Genomic DNA, 18,355 nt, shown 5'->3' with positions numbered 1-18,355 from the left:
TCAGAGTGTGTCAAGCCTTAATGTTCCACAAGTTAACAGACGTCTTACTCCTCGACTCTCTCTGTGGACTCAGCAGTGTTACCCTCTCAAACTGCCAGATGGTTAAGCTGTTCAACCAATCGAGCAGGAACTTGAGCCCTCACCAGTGAGACTGTCTTACCTCCCCTTATGTACAGACCAGACGCCTTCTCTCAGCCTTTGCCACATTAACTGCGCACCTACTGTGTGCCAGAACCCCTGAGGTGTTAGTATTGCTGGAGACAGCTTTCCAAGCTGTATTTTGCAGTTCAGTTTAAGGGAAACCAATGAAAGAGCCCCTGAACTGATTTACTTGTGGTGTCCTGGTTAATGCATGTCTTACTTGTGCTGAGGACGATGGGAAGTGAGCGGAGGGCACAAGTGCTGGATCAAATCTGGCCTCTACCACTTCCAAGCAGTTTAATCCCACGAAGAACTCTTCTGTGATGGTAACTATTGCTACCTGTGAATCGGGGCTCACCCCAGGGTGGGTGACGTTGTAGCTATGGTATTACAGCCAGGCAGCCCTGACCTTAATCACAGTGGAGCAATGGTGCCATCTAGTGGCCGATGAGGCTTCTGCACCATCAGTTGAGAGTAGTTTCACAGTACACCGCCACCCTGCTGCCACAGATCTAGCCTGCCCTTAGATCCTCAAACGCCACAGGCCACCACAATGATGCTCATTAACCCTGGGAACTGACTGCTTCAATACGAGATGCCACGTGGGAGGCCAATAGTGGGGACTGAGTGAGAAGTGTTTCGATTTCTTTCTTCCTCCCTCTCTCCCTCCTTTCCTTCCTTTCCTCCCTCCTTCCCTTACTTCCTTCTCTTCCTTTCTTTCTTTATTTTCAAGCTGTCCCGGAACTCGCTCTGTAGACCAGGCTGGGCTGCCTCTGCCTCCCGAGTGCTGGGATTAAAGGTGTCGGCCACCACACCCTGTCCTCTCTGAGACAGTTTTGCTCAGCAGCCCAAATTGGCCTTGAGCTCACCATCCTCCTACCTCAACCTAACGTGTTCACCGCCATCCTGGCAAGCACACAGGGAGAAGCCGCTGTGGAGATTGGGGAGATTAGGCTGATTAAAACCTTCAGAGCCCTAAAGAGAGTAACAAAAACTCAAGGGTGTGTGGTCTTACTGTTGTAAAGAACGAATCTTCCTCTAGGTGGAGACAAACCCTTCTCTCCTCCCTCAGGCTTAACCCAGTGGGACACCCCAGGAAAAGATTGTGTGCTTTTCCTGTCCAGGATTCCTGTCCCATAGTGCCATGCCTGTGGTCGGTCCCCTGAGTCCTCACTCGGAACTGTCCCCTCTTCTGCCTTTTTCTTTCTGGTGCTGGCCTGCTGGTGCTTCAGGGTTCCCTGCTCTTTCCCAACGTTCCCCGCTGCAGCTGATGAACCGGCCTCCATCTTAGGCTTGAAAGCTGTCTTGTATTAAAGACAAACTAGGTTTATGATTAAAACTGTTTCTCCAGGCCTGGGCTATGCTCCACTCCACCTGTGACTTGTCAACCATATCTTTGCTTCAAAAAGTTGTTATGACCATCTTGCAACCCTACCTTTGTTTCAAAAGTTTTGTTTTTTTTTTAAGATTTATTTATTAATTATGCATACAGTATTCTGCCTGCAGGCCGGAAGAGGACACCCATTCTCATCACAGATGGTTGTGAGCCACCATGCAGTTGCTGGGAATTGAACTCAGGACCTTTAGAAGAAAAGCCAGTGCTTTTAACCTCTGAGCCATCTCTCCAGCCCTCAAATGGTTGTTTTGACTACCTTGTTATGGCCACCTTGGGACCATGCTTTCGTTTCAGGGGGACATCATGACTGGCTTGTTAGGCCTGCGTTCTGCTCCTGTAAACCCGCCTATTTTGTCTGCCAACTCCTCCTTTTGGAAACGGCCTGCCCTAAGGTCTGAAAACCTCATCTTCCTCACACCCAGCGCTGATCCCTTGAAGCCCACTGGCTGGATTATTTTTATTTTATGTGTATGTGTGCTTTGCCTGCATGCATGTTTGTATACTGTGTGTGTGTGTGTGTGTGTGTGTGTGTGTGTGTGTCTGGTGCCCGTAGAAGCCAGAAGAGGGCGCTGAATCCCCTGAAACAGTAATCACAGATGTGAACCACCAAATGGATGCTGTAAAGAGCAGCAAGTGTCATCAATTGCTGAGCCTTCTCTTTATATAAGGGAGACTTGCTCACTGGCTTGCTCCAGGCCATATGAGCCTCTCCCTCTGAATGGATAGCAGCTGGGCAATAGTCTCCTCTGCTTTGCGATTGGTGGGGGAACCCCACGGCTCTCGGCCCAGCACCCCGAGGCCGCATGTGTGCAGGGCCCACCACGGAAAGCACTGCATTTACTAGTTTACATTAGTCAGCTCTTGTGTGTATGGTGTGTGTCAGTGAGTGTGACCACAGAGTGGAGGTTACAGGACAACTTTTTGGAGTCAGTTGTCCTTTTCTGTGGGCTCTGGGGATCGAACTTCAGTCACCAGGCTCCCAGGGGCAAGTGCTTTGACCCACCGAGCACCTTGCTGGCCCAATATCTTATTATCGGTTAATTGTGGTGCTGTTGGATGTTATTGCTCTTTTAGGAGTCCACCACCCAGCTCCCAAATAAATCACACACACGGAGGCTTTTTCTTTCTCAGAAATGCCTGGCCTTAGCTTGGTTGTTTCTTGCCAGCTTTTCTTAACTTAAATTTACCCAACTACCTCTGGGATTTTTCCTTTTCTTACTTCTGTGTATCGTTCCCTTCCTTCTGAGTCCAGGTCTGGCTGTGAAGCTGGATGGCGCCCGGAAGCCCTCCTCCCTCTATCGTTCCTTTTTCCCTCCCTCCCAGATTTCTCCTATTTATTCTCTCTGCCTGCCAGACCTGCCTAGCCTTTCTCCTGCCACGGCATCGCTGTTCAGCTCTTTATGAGATCAAACAGGCGTTTTAGATAGGCAAAGAATCACAGCTTCACAAAGCTAAACAAGTACAGCATAAACAAAAGCAACACGTCTTTACATCTTAAGTTCTGCCGGCACGCCCGCACAGCCACAGTACCGAGCTTGGCGGAGGGTGTTGGGATTGAAACACTTAACAGACCACGACAAGTGAAGAAGCCGCCGCCACCGCTGTTTATTACAGAGAGTAATGGGCTTCTATACCCAAGCCAGGGGACGGGCTAAGCTAGGAGGAAGTCATGCACCACCCACACCTGGGGTCAAGGCACCACACTGTGCACCGGAAAGTTTTGAAAACAACCTTGTTTGTTCAACCTTGTTTGCACCGAAGTTCTACATCTGGGTGGGGAGAAAAAGAGCTGTAAGGGACAAGTACTTAAATTTCCCAACAAGTTCCACAGCATAAACAAAAGCAGCACACCTAAAAATAATATTCTATCACATTGTTTTTTTATTTGTTTGTTTGTTTGTTTTAGTTTGAGACAGGGCCTCACTATGTATCCCAGGCTGGTCTTGAACTCACAGAGATCTGCATGCTGGGATTAGAGAGGTGCAGCACCATACCCAGCACATGCATTATCTTTTTAATTTGCGGTGGGGGGGGGGCGGGGTTCGAAACAGGGTTTCTCTGTGTGTGGCCCTAGCTGTCCTGGAACTCTCTCTGTAGACCAGGCTGGTCTCGAACTCAGGGAGTTCCGCCTTCCTCTGCCTCCCAAGTGCTGGGATTGAAGGCATGCGTGGCCATGGCTCTGCTCTTTTTAACTTTTGTATTGTTTATGTAGGTGCACGTGTGTGTGCATGTGCACGCACGTGCCCATGGAGCCCACCTCTTGGGGAATTGCAGGCTTTGTGAGCCGCTTGATGCGGGCGCTGGAGTCTCGGTGCTGCTAACCACTGGGCTATCTCATGCTCCTTCTTACAGCCCATAAAGAAGGGCTGCACCGGATGCAGGGGTCACACCAGCGCCAGCAAGACCCTTCCGCAAGCTGACGCCAGGGGGCGCGCGCGGACCGGGGAGGAGGCTCTTCGCGCTTTGACCCTCTGCGCGGCCCGTCGCGGACGTGGAGCGGGAAAATCTGACTCTACTTCGGCTCGCCTGCCCGGGGCGCTCGGCGGTGATGGAGGAGGAAAAGGCTGAGGAGCAGCAGCAGTTCTCTCACCGGCAGGTAGGAAGTCAGCGGGGTCCCAGCAAAGGCAGGGCGGGGAGACTGGGAGAGGAAAGGCCCAGGCCGCGTGTGGCGTCGCTCGGCTGCCGGGCGCGGGGCTGGGTGCGCTGGGTGCGCTGGGTGCGCTGGGTGCGCTGGGTGCGCTGGGTGCTAGCGCCTCGGAGCCCAGAGGCTTCTTCCCGCTCCTGAGCCCCCACTTTCCCAGGGCTGAGGGCGGCAGCGCAGGGGCCTTACTGCCAGAGTGCTTGCTCAGCACGCGCGAAGCTGTGGTTCGAGTCCCAGCGCCGCACAAACCGGGCCTGGCGGCGAACGACCGTGATCGCAGCGCTGTGGGTGGAGGCAGAAGCAAGTTTAAGGTCATCAGCGGCGACGAATCGAGTTCGAGGCCAACCAAAAGGAGACTGGGGGGGGGGTGATTTCCAGGCTAGCCAGGGTTAATAGTAAGACCCTGTTTTACGATGTGTGGTACGATGGATTATCGATAAAGGTGCTTGCTACCAACCCTGCCAACCCAACCCCTGGAAGTTATCCTCTGACAGCACCCCATCAAAATAATAATAATAATAATAGCCATAAGAAATAAAAAGGTAATAAAAACCACACGTAGTCCCTGCTTCCCATTCCACTTTGGCCTTTAATGCACTTTTCAACACTGTCACTAAGGCAAACGACAAGAGTAACCACCCCGAGAGGTAGTTATTCCTACCCCAGCTTTGCAAAGGAGAAATGTGCATTTGGGCCACAGCAAGCAGAAGCTAGAGGACCAGAAATTACAGGCCATGCCAGAGTGGATTCCCGGGCAGCCAGGCAGGGGCTGAGGACCGACTCCGCAGCACTGAACCACTTCCCTCCGCACAGAATAGAGAGCGTTTCCCAGCTCCTACGGGGAACTGGTACACTGTTCAGATCCTCTCTCGATCTTTATTCCTACGCTGGCTGAAAGCTCACAGAGATCTGTTTGCTCAGATTCCTGGGTGCAGGAATAAAAGGCTTGAGCCCCGATGCCCTCTCTGATCTGAAACTCACAATCCTCCTGCCTCAGCTTCTGAATCAGCCCCAATCCCTCTCCCCTCACCCTGGCTAGCTTGGAAATCACAGAGATCGCCCAGCTGCTTCCTCCCACATCTGGGATTAAAGGCACATATCACCTCATCCGGAAGTCTTGCTTATGTTTTTATTTAATTTTACTATTATTCCTTTTGCTGTGTGCTGTGCTAGGGATCAAACTCGGTGCCTGTACATGCCAGGCAAGCACTCTGCCCTGAACTATATTGATGGGCCTTTTTGTTTCTGTATTTTCAGCTCTGAGAGCAAAGTCTGGCTCTTAAACAGTAAATGCTTACTGATTAAATGAGCCTGTAAAGATGAGCTCAAGCTGGCTGTGGTGGCACACACCTTTGGACCCAGCAATCAGGGGGCAGAGGCAGGCAGGTCTCTGTGAGTTCAAGGCCAATCTGTCTTCAGAGCGAGTTCCAGGACAGGCTCAAAAACAATACAGTGAAACCCTGTCTCCATAAACCAAAAAAAAAAAAAAAAGCTCAGATTTGCACCTTGCTCTGAGGTGACTACAGAGGTGACTACAGAGAACCCCAGTGCCCACTCAGCCAGCATTCTTGGCATGTAGACTGCACGAACAATGTGGACAGGATCCTGCCCTTGCGTTTAGAGTCTCATGATTTAGCGTCCAAAGCATGCAAAGAGGAAGACAGACCAGCCACAGAGCCAGATGAAAATTCCCAGAGCCAGATGTGTTCTGAAAGATCCCAGTACTGTCCTCAGCCACACCCATCCCTGGAAGGGCCTTAACGGTCTTCCTCCTGGGTTGATGATTCTTTTCATCTGCTAAAGGCTGGATTTGCTTGCCTGGTATCTGAGCAGACAAAGGGTTGGGAAACAGGTCCCAAGCTCATCTGCCTGGCTTCGCCCAGAGGCCCTGGGGCCCTCTCTGCCTGTGCTGTGACTATTGCTGATGTCTTGGCCATCACGCCTGCCCCAGCTCTGTCTTCAGACGTAATATAGTGCAAACAGCAGCTGTAGCTACTCGAGAGACCCTCACAATCAGCCCTGTTGACTGCCCCTCATCAGAGGGCCGCTAGACCCTCACCTGATCTCAGTCACCCATGTGACTGTAATGTCATTGTGCCTTAATTGCACTTGGCCTAGGGACGTCAGGGGCGATGGAGAATGTAGACTAGAAGGTTGCCAGGAGGAGGAACTCAGTGCAATCGTGGGGAAGCTATCATCCGAGCTGGGGTGAGACTCCACCAGTCCTGCGGCTGCTTTAGGGTTACCCGTGCTCTGTAGCTGCCTAGTAAACATATCAGTTCCCCAGGTTAGACATGGGTGCGCAGTACTTCGTTTTGCTGGTGCCCTGTGAGGACGGGTAGACGTTGGTTCACACCTCCCTGGGGAAGGAGGGCACACGTCAGTGGAGACAGGGTAGGGATGCTGCTTAGATTGCTCCCAGATTCTTCACCTTGCTACTGCCTAGGAAAGAGTGAGGCTTCTCAGAATTTAAAAGGGTTTCTGAGGACTAGGGTGTGATTCCGTGGGGGCATTTGCCTAGCGGGAGAGGTTCTGGTTTGATAGCCAACACTGCCAAAAAACGGGCAGGGGGATCCCTGATGGGCAGGAAGGCTGTTGAGGATGGCCAGGTGTGTAGTCATCAGCCTGTCCTGGTAATGTCCTGTTGCCTGTGCGTGGAGGGCTGAGGCTGCTGGGGACTTGGAACAGAGGGGTGGGAACTGTCTGTCTTTGGTTAGCCGTTTGAAGGCCACAAACTGGTTTCTTGTTATATTCCCCAGGTGGGCCCTTAATGAGCAGGGACTGGACAGTCGTTGAAGGGTTGGTTCAGCAAATTCTGGTGTCATTTCCCCTTGCTGACTATCATAGTTTCTTATCTTTATGTGACCTAAATCATAACCATTAGCTGGAAAGTCATGTCCCCCCAATTGACACTCCAGAGGGCGTCATTCGCCAAGGAGTGCACCTCTGTGTCACTCAGCCGTGATGGAGTGCCCTGCAGGAATCAGGCCGAGCAGCCCTGTCCTGGCCTTGGTCTTCAGGGTGTGTGTGAGCCAGCTCTTGCTTACAGCTCCTGAAGAACTTTGGTTTCCCCACAGAGGCTGAAGGCAGCAGTTCACTACACGGTTGGCTGTCTTTGCATGGAAGTCGCATTGGAAAAGCAGGTGCAGTTTAGCAAGCAGACCATTGCAGCCATCTCTGAGGTGACTTTCCGACAGTGCGGTACGAAGCCCCTGCCTTTCTCTGGGATTTGCTGGGGGCCAGTGTGGGTGGGAGCCCTGGCGTGTCTCAGCCCCCCCCCCCTCCGCACACAATCCCTGGCCACAGTCTCCCTGACCACCTCATGGCTGTAAGATGGGTGCTGTGGGGGCGAGGCTGCTAGGTTGTCCTGTTGTGGCAATACCAGGGTCAGCACCCCGTGTAAACTGCCGTGGTGGCTGGAACACGGCGCGCTTTCCATTTCCGTGCTCTGTGACCCTCCCATGCTTGCCGTATGTGACAGCCGAGACAGTGGCACTGGCACTTGCTCAACGCAAGAGGACATTATTGTCCTTACAAGCTATAACTTGGGGCAGATTTAAAGGATGGTCCCTCGCTACCAAAGGTGTCATCACAGTTAGGACAAGGCTCGTAAGAAGAGTGGGGGATGCTGGGAAGGGCAGGGTGAGGCCATGATTTTAGAAAGCTGGTGGTTCTGGGCACGGTGCCCACCATCAGCACTCGGGAGGCAGAGGCAGGCAGAGAATTGAGGGTGGCCAGAGTTACACAGAGACACCCTGTCCCAGAGGGCCAAGAAAAAAAGCTGGGGTGGCTGTTAGCCTGGAGTGGCTGTTAGCCTGGGGTGGCTGTTAGCCTGGGGTGGCTGTTAGCCTGGGGTGGCTGTTAGCCTGGGTGCCTTTGCTCACCCCCAAGGTGTGCCCAGTCTGTATGCTGACTAGAAGCCAGCGCTTCACTCCTTGTGAAGGTGCAGATAAGCCAGCTGAAATCTATTTTTTTCCCTCTCTTTCAGAAAATTTTGCCAAAGACCTTGAAATGTTTGCCAGGTGGGTAGAAGAGCCGGCTGTGTAATTTGAGGTCCATTGACATCACTGTCCCCCATCTGGCGGTGTATTTCAGGGGTTCTGTGACGCCTTGTTTTCTGGGGGCTCGTGCCTGATGACGATGGATGCTGCAGGGAGCTAACATCTGCTCTGAACACGTCAGTTCGGATTGTCTGGTACTTCCTCGTCCTTGGAAGGTCTCTGAGTTACCAGGCTCTCACTGGCAAAGGTCTGGACTGCATCTCCAGGACCAGATCTGCAGTGCGTGGCTGCCTGTTTTAAAGACTGTTTCCTTGGGGAAGGCTTGGTTGTTCAGGGTCTTCTGGGAAGTTGGGGGTCGGCCCCTCTATGGAGAGGAGGGGGCCACATGGTGCCGCAGCCCTGATTGCTTGCAGGTGTCCGGAGAGTGTCAGGCAGGGGCTTTTATTCCGTGTTTGCTGTAAGACAGTCTTCCTGGGAAGTGGGGGAGGCTTGCTTCCAGCTGGAGAGGCCTGAGCTCTTACAGGTGATTTATGTTCTTCTCCTCAATTAGCACCTCAGGTAATTGGGCGCCATTGCTTTTACGCCTCGGTTGGGGTGGCTGAGGCGGAACGCCGCTCTTCCTTTGCCTCTGCTCCCTCAGTTTCTTAGCCGTCACCTTGCTGGTGTGCACTCTGCTTCTGGGAGGGACATTTTCCGTGAGTTAAAGCAGCCAAGTCCCCGGGGGCTCTAAATCTTCCCTGTATGTATTACCAGACCCTAAAAACTGCTTAGCTTCATCAGCTTGGCAGAGAGGGATGTGGGAGTATTATGGGATGCTGACAGCTCATTCAGCTGCTGCTTGTGTGTGTCCCGCCCCCAAGTCCCGTGAGGTAAGTGTTCCCCTTCCCGTTAGCTATGGGAGTCAATGACATTTTGTAAAAGTATTTTTGTGTAGTTCCAGAAACAAGCCAGGCGTGGTGGGGCACGCCTGTAATCTTGGCTCTTGGGAAGTGAGGCAGGAGTACAGGTTCAAGACCGGCTTGGCTACATACTGAGGCTTTTGTCAGAAAATCCAGAAACTAGGGGTAGAGTGACTAAAAGCACTTGTTCTTACAGAGGACCAGAGGTCAATTCCAGACCCACACGATGGCTCACAGCTGTTAACAACTCCAGTGCCAGGGGCCCAACACCCTCTTCTTACCTCCTCAGGCACAAGGAACTCACGTGGCACAGGGACATACATGCATACAAAACAGCCTTGGGTTAAATCCAGGCTGGCCTTGAACTCAGAGATCCACCTGCCTCTGCCTTCTGAGTGCTGGGATCAAAGGCATCGCCCCCGCCTGGCTGGTTCCATATTAGATCCTTAGCATCCACACGGGGACTCAACCATCTGTGACGGATCTGGTGCCCTCTTGTGACCTCTGCCGGCAAGCGGTACACTCACACATGAAGCCTGTGTGACAATTATTCCTTTCCTCGGAGTAATTTGCTAGACTTGGGACTTGCCTGGGCGAGTTCCTGATAGATAGGACAGCAATGGCAGGGTATGCAGCATGCCCGCTCCTCCAGCTGCACGGTGAGAACATCAAAATCTGGCACACATACCAGGTACACACTGAGAGGTAGAGCTGTCAACTGTCATATTCCACCAACTCCCCTAAGCCAGGAAAACTCCCAAGTGCTGGGATTAAAGATGCCTGCCACCACTGCCTAATGAGAGGTTTAAGCCAAGCCGTGTTCATGCCTGTAATCTCAGCACTCTGGAGGCAGAGGCAGAGGCAGGGGGATTGCCAGCTTGAGGTCAGCCTGGGTTCTGTAAGAGTGAGACACTATCAACCCTCTTTTAATCTTGTTTTGCTTTAGTTCAAGACAGGTTTGGCAGGGATGAGGTGGGGGTTGTAATAAGAAAGACAGGTTTTTCTCTGTGTAGCCTTGGCTGGCTTGGAACTCATTTCATAGAGTAGATCAGGCTAGCCTGGAACCCTCTTCTAATCTTAAAGCGTATGTTCTCATGCAAGCACTGTTGTGTGTTAGGGTGAAATGGCAGAGGGAGTGTACACATTTACTCAGGCATTGAGAAGGAATGTGGTCATTAGATGGAGTGTGATTGCTCTGTGATCCCATCTTCACATGGGCGAGAGTGAGCCCACATCCCCTGAGCTCGTTATTAAGGACACAGTTCTGGTTATTTCTGCTTGTGAAGCTCTCAGTTTAGATAGAAGCTAGCAATAATGGGAAAGGATATAATCAAGAGTAATAAGAGACGTAGTGTAGCTTATTATCTCAGGTCATCTTTGGCCATAGATATATTTATGTGGATAGATATTTATGTGGATGTGTGTGTGCGTGCGTGCGTGTGTGTATGTAGTCATGAGCAGGAGTGCCCACAGAGGCTGGAAGAGGACAGTGGATCCCCTGGAGCTGGAGTTGTAATCTGCCAGGTGTAGATGTTGAGAATTAAACTCCATTCTCAGCTGGGCGGTGGTGGCTCACGCCTTTAGTCTCAACATTTGGGAGGCAGAGAAGGCGACCTCTGTGATTTCAAGACCAGCCTGGTCTACAAGAGCTAGTTCCAGAGTAGGCTTCAAAGCTACAGAGAAACCCTGTATTGAAAAAAATGCAAACAACAAAAATAAACTCTATTCTCTGCAAGGGCAGGGAGCAGCCCTCTCTGCATCCTCCACCTTTCCTATTGAGGGTTGGAGGAGGACATCAAGGACCTGGGTCCAAGCTGTGAGCAGGAGGCAGAACCAGTTTAAAAGTGGTTCTTTTTTCTGGGGGGGGCTCGTGTGTGTGTGTGTGTGTGTGTGTGTGTGTGTGTGTGTGTGTGTGTGTTGTGTGTGTATGCAGAGCTTGCAGGAAAGTAGGTTCCAGGAGGAGCTGCATGTGCTTTGTAACTCAGCCTGGAGAAGAGCTTCAGGAGCCAGCATCCTGGGTATTTTCTTGCTCACTCAGTTGTCTAATTAGTCTACGGAAGCAGAAGCAGTCTTGTATTTCACAGTGGTGCAGTCTGGTGTGTCCCACGATGGTGCAATCTGTGTCCTGTGATGGTGGTGCAGTCTCGTGTTATGTGATGGTGCAGTCCTGTATTTCACAGTGGTGTAGTCTTGTGTCCTATGATGGACTACTTTCTCTTCAGCAGCATTGTATACTCACCTGGTGTCATGGTCTATGGTCACACAGACAACTGCAACCAAAGGGTGACTTCGGGTGACTTCTAACCCCTTCTTTGCTCTCCAGCACGCTGGGTTCTCAGGCTGGGTTGACAGAAGGGCTTCTGTGTCCTCTGGAGTTGGTACCTGGCTAGGACCCTCACTCATTTTCCTGTCATTATTGCCCGATGACTTGAATCTGATGACATGGGCCATTTAGGCCTCCTTGTTCCTCTGAACTTTGACCATGAACTTTTATATTTCCTCAACACTTCAGTAGCAAACATTTTGGTGACTTGCTTCTGCCCTTCCTGCAGACATGCAAAGAGAAGTACAATTACCACTGAAGACGTGAAGCTCTTAGCCAGGCGGAGTAATTCACTGGTGAGAGATGAATCTCTTTCCTCACTCCCCTTCCCCACCGGAATACATTATTCCCAATTAATCACTTGAAGGCGTGTAGTTATTCTCCAGGGCACCTTGCATTAAAAACTGGAGATGGTTGAACCGTTCAGACCTGCATGTGATTTGTAGCCCGCCTTTCTTTATGATGGATCTCCCACGGCCAATTTGAAATTTTCTAATCAGCTCTCTCTGGATCCCATAATTTACCTTTTTTGTAATATCTCAAAACTTTGGTCCCATGTTTCATTTACAGCATGATGTCACAGACTAGTCATGGGTTAGTCTCTGGGGATGGTTTCCTTGTGGTACCCGCCCCGCCCCCACTTCATGCTAGGGTTTGAAAGTAGGACAGGCGCTATGCCGCTGCACTATCCCCCCCCCCCCCGCCCCTTCTTTTTTTGCTGTTTTTAGAGTTGGTTGGTTTCTGCGTATGTGTGTTAGGCCTGTGTGTAAGCATATCTACCACATGCTTGCCTGGTGCCCTCGGAGGTGAGAAGAGGACCTCAGATACTGGGGTTAACAGGTGGTTGTGAGACTGTGAGTGTTGGGAGTCAACCCTGGGCCCTCTGAGAGCAGCAAGTGCTGTTACCATTGAGCCGCTTTCCAGTCCCATTTCTCGTTTTGGGACAAAGCAAGGGTCATGCTGAATGTATAGGCTAGTCTTGAACTTGACTTAGACTAGGTGGCTTTGTACATGAGCTCCTCCTCCCGTGTCAGTGTCCCGGTAGCCTGGATGCCCCCAGCCCAGGACCAGCCGTACCCGCAGTTCTGATGCCCCGGGGATGAATGCAAGTCTGCAAGATCGACTGTGCAAATGAGAGCAGCTTCTGTTTCTCATCTACAGCATCATTTTCACTAAGCTGTCATTTTCTAGGTGAAGAAACTTGACACTTAGAGGTGTCACCTGGCTGTAGCTTACTATCCTGACCCTTCTGGGTCTCGGCCCTCTTATGATATCCTCTATACAAGAGCAGAGTTTTGACTCTGAACTGTGTCCATCTCCATTTTTAAGAGAGTTTTAGTGCTGATCAACAGCTCAGTCGATGACTTTCCAATCAGTTCTTTGGGATTATTGGAGAAGGCATAAGTTATTGTGATTATTTTTAGGTTTATAACATAGTTTGCAGACAGATTTAAAGACTTACATATAGTTTTTCTTTTTGTGTGTATACATAGCTAAAATACATCACCGAGAAAAATGAAGAGATTGCTCAGCTTAACCTAGAGCGAAAGGCCAAGAAGAGAAGGAAGCCAGAGGATGAGAACAGGGACTCCAGGGAGCCCGATGCTGAAGTGGGCGGCAGTGACAGTTAAGACCTGGCCACTTGAGACCAGCAGCTTCAGCAGGAAGAAACACACACCGCCGGGTGGTCTGACAGACAGGGAGAGATGCTTCAGGACTCATGCTGTCCGCTTCGAGACATCTGGTGCAGCTGAAAGAGCCAGCAGTCGCTGCAAAGCCACCCATGCGGCTGAGGCTGATGACCCATGTTAGCAGTTAGACAGGCATGCTGGGTGTCTGGGGAAAGGCATAGACCTTCACTGTTCATTTTCTAGGCCAAATGATGGTCTCTGAGTGGTGAATAAAGCTCTTACTTAGCTCTGGCTACTAAGGCTCTTTCAGACCTGTGACCCCTTGGCCATCAGTGAAGGGTGGTGATGGGTCTTAACTCTTTTTTCCTTTTTCCTCTATCTGCATGTACACCTTTGTGCCACAAGAGGGCATCAGACAATGTGGGTGCTGGGCATTGAACTCAGGACCTCTGGAAGAGCAACCAGTGCTCTTAACCGCTGAGCCATCTAGCCCCAGGATTTCTTGCTCTTTAACGGTGGTTTTTCTTCAGAAACACAGTTTGTGTGACTTTTCTAGCAATTTTGTAATTAAGCCTTGGCTTTCCTGAGCAGAAGTTTGTTTGAGGGGGGAGTCACAGTGTGAAATGCTTACGGTGCTTCGAGCTGGTGTCCCAGGAGTGTGGCGGCGGTCAGGGCCTCCTCTTTCCCTTAGAGCGGTAGGGTACAGAGGGTTGCCTGGGGCCAGCATGGCTCAGTGAGGAAGGGCATTTGCCAGCAAGATAACCTGAGTTTAGTCCCATGCTGGAAGAGAAAACTGACTCCCAGAAGTTGAGAAGGGACGCAACCTTTCAGAAGAAGCCACCCGTCTGCCCTTCAGTTTGTTTTAGGTGTGAGCCTTCTGTGGATCTTGGTGGTCTCTAGTGGGCTGAGATGGGTTTCTCAGGTCTGCCTGGCTATGAGGGGTTTGTGCATTTGCCCCCACAATTCTGAACATAGGACCCATGAAGAGCCGAGAGGTGGCCCAGCATGTTGTCACTGTCTTGGGGGAGGGGTGGGCTCAGCTGGGCAAGTACAGGTTTCTCAGATGGTAACGGTGAGACCTATGTAAAAAAAAAGGCATCTTCCACTTGGCACATCTCTATCCACACGCACTCTTAAGTTTAGAAGAAGGTGTCTGGGGGAGGGGCACAGGTGTGCTTCAGCCTGGGTGTGCCGGTTGAGTGTGCTCTCAACTTTTACCATTATGTGGGTTCCAGGGACGGCACTCAGGTTATCCAGTTTGTGTAGCAAGTGCTTCACCCACTGAGACATCTCAATAACCCGATAAACATGGAGGTTCTGTTTCTGTTATTGAGACAGGGGCTCACTATGTAGTCCTGGCTGTCCTGTGGCCTTGAACTCACAGAGATTCTCCTATCTCTGCCTCCCAAGTATTGCCTGTTCCTTTTTTGAACCAAAATAATAAGCACCACCAATCTTAGAATAAGGCATTGATTTCCAAGTGCTGGGATTGGAGGTGTGTGTCAACATGCATGGCCTGTGGGCACATGTGCATGCTATGGTGTGCATACTGTGACAGTTTGAACCAGTTCTCTCCCACCGTGCTGGTCCCAGGGGACTGACAGGCCATCAGGCTTGGTGAGGTTCAGCTTACCTGAACCATCTCACTGGCTTAATTTTTTTAAAAAAGCTTACTGTTTGCTAACATGGGGAGTTTGGAAAACTGTAGGCTACAAAACTGTGCTAGGGCCAGTGTCACCGGGATGCAGATGTCAGTGCTCGGTGTCACCAGGATGCAGAAGGCCCTTGCTTCCTACTATGGCTTCTGCGTCAGCATCTGTACTTAGGGAGTCGAAGGTCTGGCTGAAGAACCAGGGTCTGGCCCTGGCAGAAGGCCATGCTGGGACAAGCTCTTGGTTCATCCTTGTGATTGGGTGAAACTCTGGTGCTGTCCTCTGTCCCCGAGTCGTCACTGTACCAAGTTTGTTTTGCTTATAGCAGCAGATTCCGACACACTTCGTTTCTGGTGCTGGGGACAGAGCCCTCACACATGACAGGCACGAGCTGTGCTGAGTTGCTCAGACGTACTTGGCTTTCATATGGGTCGGATCCCACATTTTAAGCATTTTACCCCAGCCTAATTTCCTATTCTGTTAAATCGCTTGGCTTTGTTCTAATGGCTTCCTGCTTGCTGTAGGCACAATTGCAAGGAAGCAGAACTTCCTCACAGCAAGTGTGCCGAGTTCTAAAATAGGAGCAGATTCACTCTAAGCCCAGGAAAAGTCCCGAGTCTTTAATTAAGGGGCTAAATCCAACCTCACAAGTGTTTTTGTGAGAACTGATTGCTCCGGCTCGTGCGTCACTGCACGAGTGTGGAGAGGCATGCAAGTTTTCAATGGACGTGTGCAGACCCCAGAACAGCTGGCACCGGAGTTTAAAACACCAAGGTTCCAGAGGAAGACCCTCATCCGAGGAGCACTGGCTTGAGGACTGACAAAGAGGATGGGTAGCTGCAGTGCCAGAGACAAGTGGCTGTCAGCCTTCGGGCTGCTGCTGCTGCTGCTCTGGGGGACCGCAGCCTCTGCCCTTGCCCAGGAGCATGGTCCCACTCGCCAGGACAGTGTGGTGAGTAGTCTCCACTCTTGCATAGGCTAGGCTGCTGTTTGCCTCTATTCTTGGCATTCTGACCACTCAGTGAGTGGCCCTGCATGTGCGTGTGTGTGCGCGTGTGTGCGTGCGTGCGTGTATGTGTGAGACCCCAGGATACTACAATGTCCCTTCAGACCACTGTCTTTCCCTTTGCTCACACCTGTTCTAGACTGTGTTTGCTCCCTTCCTCTGCTGGTATCTGCTCTGACTAGACTTGTGGCTGTCACAGTGTGCTCCTGGACCAGCTCCTGCCATTATTGGTCACACAGACTCCCAGAGCCTTAATTTATGAACACAGCTGTGCTCTCTCTCACATTAATTCCTATCATCCCATTCTCCATGGTAGACATTTATAATTTCATCAAATGATTTACTTTCTCTTTTTCTCAATTTTGAAAAAGTTCCAAGGAAGAGTACATAAAGTTGACCATTAGAAACGGATTTTTCTCTGAAATTACCAGATGAGTTTCAGGCGGGTCATTTATCATCAGAATACTCCTAGAAGCTTCCCAAGGAGTTTGAAAGACCAGCCTCTAGCATCTCAGTCTGTTCATGTTTCTGAACATGAGTCTGCCCAGGGCGTCTGAGCTGTCACTCACCTTGGCAGATTTCCTACTCTCATAGCTGAGGACCTCAGCAGTAAGGTAGAGGTAGCAATTCATTTATCTATATTTTGAGACAAGGTTGGTCTCTGTAGCCCTGGCTAGCCTCAAACTCACAATAATCTATCTGCCTTTGCTCTCGAGTGCTGAGGAAGGCCCGTGCTACCATGCCTGGTCAGATTAGCAAAAATTTTTTAATTCGTCTATTTCCCTTTGCAGAGCGGTGTCTTTGGGATTTTCAGACTCAGCCTTTGAGGGAACTGTGATTTGTGGAGGAGCAGCTTGCTTTCTGAGAGGGAGGGCGAGCATCTGATGCTGAGTTAGCCCAGAGGTTGCCTTGCTCCCCTTTGTCTTTGCTTCTCTGAAAACACAGGATGCTGCAAAGGGGAAGGGAAGTGGCCTCCTGGCTTTCCTTGCTCGGTGGCATGAGTGGAGCTCCCACGTCAGCTCCAGCGCCCTCATCGGAGCACATGCCAGTAGGGTGTCTACCTCCCAAGCCAGCTCCAGCGCCCTCATCGGAGCACATGCCAGCAAGGTGTCTAAGCGGCAGGGAAGTCCACCTCTCCAGCAGCCCCCACGCCAGGATAAAAAACCCTGCAAGAACTTCTTCTGGAAAACCTTCTCCTCTTGCAAATAACCCCACCCTGGCCACCCTGTGAAATGCAACCACGGTCTGAATAAAGAGTCAACTTCTCTTCCCACGCCATGTGAAAATTAATTTCAGTAAAGGCTACTCCCAACAATAGGTGAAGTAAGGAAATGGAAATCCAAAGAGGAAATCCAAATACAAATTTTGGTGGTGTTTCTCCAGAGTGTATCCACCAGGACCATTGATCGGGCTACCATCCTGGTGCTGGGAGGTGAAGGCTTGTCTTCTCTCAGTTGAAAACAGCTAAAAGTCTGTGTGTGTGTGTGTATGACACACATAATTTTTTCAACAAAGTTTGTGTAAACTCAGGCTAGCTTCAAACTCCCTGTGTAGCCAAGAATGACCTTGAGATGATCCTCCTGCCTCTACCTCTGCAGCGTTGGGATCATGCCCAGCCCAGGCTGTGTATTTGAGTTCAAACATCGTCTTCAGTTTACGTCTGACTTTGGAGGTCAAGTCTTCCTTACATTTAGCCCACTTGGTCTTGACCCACCGCTTCACCTATTATTGAATGCTGGGATTCCAGTGAGCACCATTACGTCCAGCTGTTTCCCAGTCTGTTTTTAATGTGAATTGTCCAGTTTAAAAGTCTCCCTGGGCCTGAGGCTGTGCTGCTAAGCAGAGCGCTTGCCTCACAGCCACTGGGCCCTGCGTTTGACCCTCGGCACTGGGAACCACCAGCAAGTTGGCAACGCTGCTCAGAGAGCACAGTGATTAATCTCATATTTTAGCTAAAATTAATTTTAAAACTAATGTTATGCTGTTAAGCCGACACCATGCTGACATGCTTATAAAAGTTATATTCAAACTCGCTATACAGCAGTTGTAATTAGAAATGCTAATTTGTTACATTTCTTTTCCCTGGCTGCAGCTTCAGTTTCCTTTGTGAGGAAAGACTTCTAACCAAAGGGTCACACTGAGCAATGCTGCTCCCCTCCAGCCTGCAGCCACTCCGCTTGCTTTCCAAGCAGGGAAAGCCTCGGCTGGCCTGCAGACCAGGCTGGCCTCCAACTCACGCTGATGTGCTGGAACTCGGGGTGTGTGCCGCCATGCCTGGCTTGCCTTGACTTGGGAGACAGCTATCCCCAAAATCCCGGACCCGTAACGAATGACTGCTCCTAGGTGTGGCGGAGGGGAAGTTATTGTGCATAAAAGTGAGGGCACAGCCAGAGGCGGGGACACCTGGGAGAGTCCAGAGTGGACATGGCCAGGCTGAGCTGGGCCACCTGTGGGTATGGGGGGGGGGCAGGTGCAGCAGCCAAGAAGGCAAAAGTCACAAAAGGGGCGGGCAACCAAAATGTCAGGATTGTATAGGAAGAGCCTCTGGGGGAAGGGCAGCCCAGCCCCTGGGCTGGGGAGTTCAGGGTAGAGGGTGGGTATGCCAGCCATACCCTGTACCAGGTAGGGACTGGGGGATGCTGGGAGAACCTGGCAGCCAGATGCA

At 51.0% G+C, this 18,355-nt stretch overlaps 1 protein-coding gene across 1 annotated transcript; it reads left to right on the top strand.

The window, feature by feature from the left end:
- Positions 1 to 4,076: 4,076 nt before the first annotated feature.
- On the top strand, positions 4,077 to 16,926 carry Cenps (centromere protein S). Its single transcript, XM_051173880.1, has 9 exons — positions 4,077 to 4,133; positions 7,256 to 7,379; positions 8,167 to 8,200; positions 11,631 to 11,697; positions 12,895 to 13,027; positions 14,008 to 14,098; positions 15,528 to 15,636; positions 16,636 to 16,743; positions 16,798 to 16,926. The coding sequence occupies exons 1-9, from the start codon at positions 4,086 to 4,088 to the stop codon at positions 16,897 to 16,899; spliced, it is 816 nt and encodes a 271-aa protein (XP_051029837.1). The 5' UTR covers positions 4,077 to 4,085; the 3' UTR covers positions 16,900 to 16,926.
- The last annotated feature ends 1,429 nt before the right edge of the window (positions 16,927 to 18,355 follow it).

Source organism: Phodopus roborovskii, unplaced genomic scaffold, assembly GCF_943737965.1.
Source record: "Phodopus roborovskii unplaced genomic scaffold, PHOROB, whole genome shotgun sequence".
Lineage (NCBI taxonomy): Eukaryota > Metazoa > Chordata > Mammalia > Rodentia > Cricetidae > Phodopus > Phodopus roborovskii.
The sequence above is the reverse complement of the archived record's forward strand: the minus strand, read 5'-3'. Positions and strand labels throughout refer to the sequence as shown.

What these genes read in the sequence shown, in the direction of transcription:
- Cenps (XM_051173880.1), top strand. Translation starts at nt 4,086, where the DNA reads ATGGAGGAGGAAAAGGCTGAGGAGCAGCAGCAGTTCTCTCACCGGCAG. An exon ending in CCAGGCGGAGTAATTCACTG is followed by an intron (nt 11,698 to 12,894) that starts GTGAGAGATGAA and finishes GTGTATACATAG; the next exon opens with CTAAAATACATCACCGAGAA. An exon ending in CCACTCGCCAGGACAGTGTG is followed by an intron (nt 15,637 to 16,635) that starts GTGAGTAGTCTC and finishes CTGAAAACACAG; the next exon opens with GATGCTGCAAAGGGGAAGGG.